General features: G+C 42.5%; 1 protein-coding gene across 1 annotated transcript; it reads left to right on the top strand.

Moving 5' to 3' along the window:
• The first annotated feature begins 1082 nt into the window (after positions 1-1082).
• LOC138358661 (zinc finger protein 98-like) lies at positions 1083-5245 on the top strand. Its single transcript, XM_069316738.1, has one exon. It carries the CDS (start codon positions 1300-1302, stop codon positions 2395-2397), a length of 1098 nt encoding a protein of 365 aa, XP_069172839.1. The 5' UTR covers positions 1083-1299; the 3' UTR covers positions 2398-5245.
• The last annotated feature ends 3639 nt before the right edge of the window (positions 5246-8884 follow it).

Genomic DNA, 8884 nt, shown 5'->3' with positions numbered 1-8884 from the left:
AACACTTAGTGGGCCAGCCAGAGGCTTAGGGCTCGCACAAGAATATCCCTGCAAAAAAACTACAGTACTGGAAATATTAGGTATTATTATCTTAATTGCATTTAGAAAGACAGAGAGAGGGTGAAGAGAGAGAGAGGAAACAGAGAGAGAGAGAAGGAGAAAGGAGAGGGAGAGAGATAGAGGGGGGGAGAAAGATAAGAGAGAAAGAGGAGTCGAGCGTGAAGGAGAGAATAGAGAAACACGTGAGAGGGGAAAAAAGAAGAGAGAGAGAAAGAGAGAAGAGAGCAGGGAGGTGAGAGGAAAGAGGGGAGAAAGATATAGACAGAAAGAAGGAGAGAGAGAGAGAGAGAGAGAGAGAGAGAGAGAGAGAGAGAGAGAGAGAGAGAGAGAGAGAGAGAGAGAGAGAGAGAGAGAGAGAGAGAGAGGGAGAGGGGGAGAGAGAGAGAGAGGAGAGAGGGAGGGAGAGAGGAAGAGAGAGAGGGGAGAGAGAGGGGGAGAGAGAGGGAGGGAGAGAGGGGAAGAGAGAGGGAGGGAGAGAGGGAGAGAGAGGGAGGGAGCGAGAGAGAGAGAGAGAGAGAGAGAGAGAGAGAGAGAGAGAGAGAGAGAGAGAGAGAGAGAGAGAGAGAGAGAGAGAGAGAGAGAGAGAGAGAGAGAGAGAGAAGGGGGGGTGAGAGAGAGAGAGAGGAGAGAGGGAGGGAGAGAGGAAGAGAGAGAGGGGAGAGAGAGGGGGAGAGAGAGGGAGGGAGAGAGGGGAAGAGAGAGGGAGGGAGAGAGGGAGAGAGAGGGAGCGAGAGAGAGAGAGAGAGAGAGAGAGAGAGAGAGAGAGAGAGAGAGAGAGAGAGAGAGAGAGAGAGAGAGAGAGAGAATGAAATAATCAATAATGGAGTCAGAGTTTGTCTTCTGTGGATTCCATCCACGAGGAGAGAAATGATTCCTTCAAAAAGTATAAAATCTTATGGTATTATCTAAAAAAGTGTTACAAGTACATTCTTTAACTGGAAAATATGAGCAAAATATAGGTGATAAATGCAGAAAACGCGTATAAGCAAAAAACAAGAAGTAGGAAATAAAAAAATGGAACCAAAAACAAACATTAGAATGCTTGTATGTGCGGCGGGTGCCATTTTGTCAACAGAAGTCGCTGGTGAGTGTCCAGAGAGGAGCTTAAAACCTTGGCACAAACTGCACCTATCGTAAAGAAGAAGTACCACCATTGACCGCCAAGTATTCACATCAAGTCAAACTGTAAGAAACAACACTCCAGCCTTTTCTAACCGTCAACATTGACGCCGGACCCTGATGACATCTGGAGGAAAAAATCTTCACACACAAACTACAGCTATCATAAAGAAGATGAAAACTCACCAGTGTTCAGAATGTGGGAAGGTATTCAGTCGGCTTGGAAGTGTGAAGACTCACATGTTAGTCCATTCAGGTCATAAACCTCATGAGTGTCTAGAGTGTGGGAAGAAATTCAGTCTACTTGGAAATATGAACATACACAGAATGGTGCATTCAGGTCATAAACCTCATGAGTGTCCAGAGTGTGGAAAGAGATTCAGTCAACTTGGAAGTATGAAGGTACACAGGATGGTGCATTCAGGTCATAGACCTCATGAGTGTCCAGAGTGTGGGAAGAGATTCAATCAACATGGAAGTATGAAGACTCACATGTTAGTACATTCTGATGACAAACCTCGTGTGTGTCCAGAGTGTGGGAAGAGATTCAGACGTCTTGGAGATATGAAGAGACACAGGATGTTGCATACGGATGAAAGACGTTATGAATGTGCCGAGTGTGGTAAAAAATTTACAGAACGTGGAAATATAGTATGTCACATGTTAGTGCATTCAGGTCACAAACCGCATGAGTGTCCAGAGTGTGGAAAGAGTTTTAGTCAACTTGGAAGTATGAAGAGACACAGGATGGTGCATTCAGGTCACAAACCTTACGAGTGTCCAGAGTGTGGAAAGAGATTCAGTCAACTTGGAAGTTTGAAGCGACACAGAATGGTGCATTCAGGTCATAAACCCCATGAGTGTTCAGAGTGTGGGAAGAGATTCAGTCAACTTGGAAGTATGAAGTCTCACATGTTAGTGCATTCAGGTTACAAACCTCATGAGTGCCCAGAGTGTGGAAAGAGATTTAGATGTCTTGCAGATATGAAGAAACACAGAATGGTGCATACGGATGAAAGACGTTTTGAATGTGCCGAGTGTGGCAAAAAATTTACAGAACGTGGAAATATAATACGTCACATGTTAGTGCATTCAGGTCATAAACCTCATGCGTGTCCAGAGTGTGGAAAGAGATTCAATCGTCTTGGATATATGAAGACACACAGGATGATACATTCAGGTGATAAGCTAAACACTCTGAGTGTGGGAGATAATTGAGAGAATGTTGAAGTATAATGAGACACATATTAGTACATTAACTTACATTAATGTACATTTAATTGCATCTAACATAATGTAATTTAATATAATTATGTCCTCTAATTACTCAACACAAAGCTGCTATTAGAACAATATCAAACTCTGGCCCCAGACAGCACTCGGTACCCTTACTTAACACTTTTAATATGTAAGATATTAAGTCACTGCACATCCTCTCATGTGTACTCTACTTTTTAAAACTCTGAACTGTAATGCCAATCCTGACCTTAAACGCTTCCTAGAAGGTTATAACAGAACCCATGGGCACTTCACCAGAAACAAATACCTCTTTGATATTCCAAGAGTTTACCTTAACTAAACAAGAAATGCTCTACAAATCAAGGGACCCAGAATGTGTAATGACCTTCCTATTCATGTCAAAGGCTGTACCTCTCTCAAACTGTTTAAGAGAAAAACTAAGTTCTACCTAATAAAATCCATGTAACCTACCTTACTCCCTTAATGTCAACCTATGTCTTGTTATTTTCAAACAATACTGTTGGCCAAGTTGTAAAATTGCTGATTTATGTCATGGTCCCTCCCCCCTTCCTTCTTTTTCTTTTTCTACACAATTTATACTTAAATCACAATTACTATTAAGCTTTAGTCTAAGTGTTTTCCCCATGCCTTGCCCAAAATGTTGTGTGTATTAGTGGCTTTAGGTATTGTATTTACTAGGTCTATCAATAAATCCAACATTATCATCCAACTTGCCCGAAATGCTATGTGTGCTAATGGCTTTACAAGAATGTAAATTAAACTTAATTTCTGTATTCTCTGTTAACTCCAATGTACCTTCTTGTATATAAATAAATAAATAAATTATGTTTGTAACTCATTTCTTATGTATGTAATTTTACCTGAATAAACATTTTTATTTGATTTTTTTATTTTAAATATAGTATTCACTTTGGAAGTTTAGCTTCATCATAAAAATATTGTGCTATCACACAGATGGATGTCGTTCAGAGTTTATGTATATATTTGTGAGAAATTCGCTTCACTATGACAGGTAAAGATCTAAAGGTATTTTATTATTTTGTTTCTTAATGAAAGTTAGATGCTCTTCATAGACCATGCCAGAACTTGAGAAGCTGTCAGTGTATTAGTTAGGTGCTCCTCGTAGACCAAGCAAGAGCTAAATAAGCTGTCACTAGACAAACTCCATATTGCTCATAATTAATGAAATATTTATTTCTTTTTGCAAAGAATAAACCAAATTTGAAATGTGTTTTATGTTTATATTTAAATAACAATGTGCTTTTTATTTTTGTTCTCTTTAGAAATTAATTTAAAATGTATTATATATGTTATTTGTTTATTTATATACAAGAAGGTACAATGGGGTTATGAGAGTACATAGCATTGATGATTTTACATTCTTGTAAAGCCACTAACATGCATAGCGTTTTGGGTAATTATAATTTATGTAGTCTCTGTACTTATGTTTGGACATTGTTGTTGTGATATTATTAATCGCATTGGAGCTGGTGAAGAACATAGTTTAAGACATGTTCAAGATGAGTCCTTTTTTTTATTGGTAGGAGAAATGTATATTAATCAAGGAATTACCTCATCACATTCCTATGCAAGAGTTTATAGTAGACATACTGGCATTGATAACCTGGTCAAACACTTACATTTCTTATGCCTAACTATCAGTTACGCTATAATTGTCTGCTGATTTCATCAGCCTGTTTGACTGTCAATTATTTTAGCCTGACTGGCAGTTATATTAGCATGACCGTTAATTATACTGTATTAGCATCACTGGCAATTACATTATCCATACTGGCAATCAAATTAATATTTTCTGAAATTATATCAAAGATATATTTATTTTTGGTGGGGTGCTCAAGGATACTGTTACATAAATCAAGGAAGAGTTTGAGATCAGTATCATTATAAGTATTGAGAACAGATCAGTATTAGCATTTAGGAATAAGGTTTTGAACATCTAAATAGCACAAGAGAATATGTGTGGAGTGAGTAATATTTAACATATTTAGGGATTTAAACAGAGGGTCTGTGTTTTATAAAGACAGAGTTTGTTATAGTTCTAATAGAAGATTTTTGCTGGGTGATGATGGGCTTAAAATAATTTGTAGTGGTTGAACCCTATGCACAGATACCATATGATGTGGATAGATTAGGGAGTGGTATATTTAAAGGACAGCAGAGTAGGGATCATAATATATGATTTTTAAGAGTATATCAACAATTGCTGTACTGTATATTGATCCTGATCTGAAACATCTTCCTTGACAGATGTTATACAACCTATAATCACCACACTAGAAATAAATATCTCTTTGATATCTTCAGAGTCAAAATAAACGTGTACAAATAATGTGACCTATCCACAAGGGCTGTGACGCGGATTCGAACCTACGTCCGAGATCATCCCAGATGCTACCTTAATTGACTGAGCTACGACATGGTAAAAGAGTTGAAACCAGAAGTTGTAACTAATTTACTTGGATCCTGCAGCCTCTCTGAGACACAAAACAGGGTTTTACACAACTCCCATGCACTCGAGCTATGTCAATAGGCCGTTCAACCTCTTAGCCCATACTTCATTACCATGGTACTCTTTTACCATGTCGCAGCTCAGTCGAGTAAGGCAGCGTCTGGGATGATCTCGGACGTAGGTTCGAATCCTCGTCATAGCCCTTGTGGATTTGTTCATTCATGCATCACGCTATTGTGATTTCTGTGTGTAATGGGACCTAGTCTATGAAACTCACTCCCTAATGAATTCAGAAGCTGTACAACTTATACATTATTAAAAAAGTGAAACCAAAAAGTACCTAATTTCATCCTCATATATTTATTTATTTATTATATTTATATACAAGAAGGTACATTGGGGTTAGTAGAGTGCATAGAAATTATGTTGATTTTTACATTCTTGTAAAGCCTTGCATGCATAGCGTTTAGGGCAAGTCCTTAAACTAACAGATAATTTTAAGTAGATAATTTACAGTAAAATTGACAAAGTTTTTACAAGTACATTGTAAGAAATTTTGACACAATAAACAGAGATTAGGTTAATATACAATAATAATACACTATAATGAACAAGGATTACTAGGTACATGAGGATAAAATATCAGGATTATATATTGGTTCACTGTTGCAGAATTTGAGGATCATTTCAAGGGGTAATGCCATAGAATATGCACTCAATATAATATCCATAATATCAGATGATTTCAAAGATTAAAATGGTAAAGTTACATGGCTTAGGTACATATACTGGGGTATTTGGATGCACTAGATACAGTGCGAGTCGGTCCGTAGAATTACCCAAATTGACCCAAATCCTCCTAGCATTACGTAATGAAGAAATTTGGTATATTTACTTACTGTAATGTTGGTGCTGAATGCAGAACATGATCAAATCTATTTTTACTCTGAAATAATCTAATTTCATAACTAAGTTAAAAGTAAATATGTAGCAGGTGACGCCGTAGGAAGTTGTTGTTGATTTAGGGGCGACGACGATCGTGGGATCGATGCGCCCCGGCGTACCCGTTAAGGGTGAATCGCGAAGCCTGGAAAGGTGGAACGCCAAGACAAATCGCAAAACGAGTGACGCCAATCACCAGAAACTTATATGCCTTACGGAAAATAAACGCACAGTCAGGCAGATGATTGGGGAGCCCCAGGAGTCCCTCAGGGTGACAAGCACCGGCCCCGCCCCCACACAGAGAACACCAGGTAGCAAAACCAAAACTCGGCCCCTAACTAAAACGCAAAAAGTCATCCAGTGTCCTCCGGCAGAGCAGAAGCTGGCCGCCCACCACGGCTCAGGGCACACCAGGAGCCCACCAAGACCCGCCAACCCCCGTCACCTCTCGGCCAAGCCGGCCCCCGAACACGGTCACCCCGCCGGGAGAACCAGCCAGTACACGTCAAAAAAAATATATCAACAATCCTGTGACCCCAAGGCGATATGTGCGCCAGGCGTCGTACAATCGGACCGCTGAAAAGGGATGCCAAACGGCAGTAGCAAAGCCAAAACGCGAAAACAAAACGTGAACCGGCGGTACCCAGGCGGAGGTGTCCAGTCCTCCGCTCGGCTTCAAGGTTGAACCAGGAGTCCCTTGTTGTTGTTGATTTAGGGGCGAGGACGATCGTGGGATCGGATGCGCCCCGGCGTACCCGTTAAGGGTGAATCGCGAAGCCTGGATAAGTTTTTTTTTTTTTTTTTTTTTTTTTTTTTTTATAAATTACACAAATACAAGAACACACAAAACAACGCAAACCTGTACACATCAAGTACACCAATGAATGAACAGTACACAGGAATAAACAGTCTGTACACTAAACAATAACAGTAACCGCAAAACAAACACAAGCGCTGAACAAAATAAAAACGCATTGAAGCAATGGGCTAAACAGTACAGGGAAATAAGTGCTAAAACAGTACATGGAAACAATAGGCTAAACAGTTCATATCTACATAGCAACACAGAACATGGCCAAGAAAATTACATGAACAATAAAGAAAACAATAAAGTACATAAATAACATTTAAACACACCTGGAACCAATAACATAAACATACACAGACGTGGATATAGAATCACGTGCACAAAACCACGCCTACCACACACACAGAAGAACAAAGGAGCATAGGACCATACACGCGCTACCCAGGAAAATGACATACACTAAATGAGAAGAAATTATGTACACACACACTAAACACACACTAAACAACAAGACAAACACACTCACACCACCCACACCACCACGGCACACCACACTGCACCCAAGCACGCAAAATAATGGGTTACAGGCCAAAGCGAAACACGGCCACAAAAGGAACAGTAGAAAACAGTACAGCAGAAAAACCCAGGCCCACGCAGGAGCCAAAACCCCCCTCAAAAACACCCACCCACACGCATACGGACACAACCGGCACCCGGAGGTACGGAAACACACCACACACACACAGGAGCAGCAGCATCTCAAGGGGGGAGACACACAAACACACGCAACCCCCGCCAAGGACACCCCAAGAAGCGGAAAGGGAGCGCATAGCAAAGCAAACCCCGAAACCCCCCAACCCCTCTAAACCCCCCATCAACACCCCAACCCCACCCAAGACGAGAACATCACCTTGCCACCAAGGCACCCGCCGACCCAAAGGCAACCCCACGAACATAGGCATCTGTGAACCACCGACCAAACTCCTCCGGAAAAGCGCGCTGCAACCACCACCAGGTAAACCGCATGCGCCCCCGTAAAAATCCTAAAATTCGGGCAATCCCAAAACCCTCCCGCCTCCCAACCCACACACAAAACACATAATCAGCAGCCAAAACACATAATGTATTACGCACCCGCAGCGGATAAGCCGGAAAATACAAAAACAAAAACTGCAAAACATCACCCCGACAACCCGGACCACAAAACACCTCCAGGACATCCCGAAACCAGTCCACCAACCCCTGTAACCGGACACAAAAATAAAATACATGCACCTGCGATTCACATAAACCACAATGGACACACGCCCCAGAATCACGCAAGCCAAGCATACACAACCGCTCATTTGTCGCCAGCGACAAATGCAGAACCCGAAACAGCAATTCACGCTGCTGAGGCGCCAAGAACCGTGCCCCCAAACACGACCAGATACCACCCCAATCCCAACACGGGAACAAGCCCTCCACTCGAGGCCGCACCCGGGGCAACAACACCCCATACACAGCCTTGCACGAGAAAGACAGAAACCCAGGATGGCGGCAGAGCTCCCGAAGAATCCCCACGGCCCAAGAATAAACAGGGGGGGTAAACAAGGCCACCTCCTGACAAACCCCCAAATCAACCTAAAAACTGAAGCGAAGCGAGCAGAAAAAAACACCCAGCGTATTCAACCCCCCACCGAGAGCCAGCCCCCGACGCAACGAGACCCAGAAGAGGGCCTTGGCCTTCGTGAAGACGTCAGGAATGCCAACACCCCCCTCTCTCACCCCTAACACCAACGTCGAACGGCGCACCGGTTGATAACGCCCACACCATACATATCTATACACCACACTCTCCAAACTCAAGGCCTTCCGACGATCCAACGGGAAACATCGAGCCACAAACCAGACACGCGACAAGACCTTACACGCAACAAGCAGTCCCCTCTGATAAATCGTCAAGGAACGACGCGACAAAAGGCCAACTGCAACACCAACCGACCGAGAGACAGCACCCCAATTCCACTCCAAGGAGTGGTCATAGGAGGCAAACCAAGTAACCCCAAGAACCCAAATCGAGGAGACCACCGGAAACCACGACCTATCCCACACCAGGCGGGAGGCCCACTCACCGATCCCCATCAACCCCGACTTCGCCCGATTAAGAACGGCCCCCGTAGCGGACTCAAACCGCAGGAGAACGTCCTGGACAGCTGCAACAGAATCCTCCGAAGCTACAAATA

This window comes from Procambarus clarkii, chromosome 85, assembly GCF_040958095.1.
Source record: "Procambarus clarkii isolate CNS0578487 chromosome 85, FALCON_Pclarkii_2.0, whole genome shotgun sequence".
NCBI classification, from domain to species: domain Eukaryota; kingdom Metazoa; phylum Arthropoda; class Malacostraca; order Decapoda; family Cambaridae; genus Procambarus; species Procambarus clarkii.
This window is presented reverse-complemented; position numbering and strand designations above follow the sequence as displayed.

Coding starts and splice junctions, on each gene's coding strand:
- LOC138358661 (XM_069316738.1), top strand. CDS start 1,300: ATGACATCTGGAGGAAAAAATCTTCACACACAAACTACAGCTATCATA.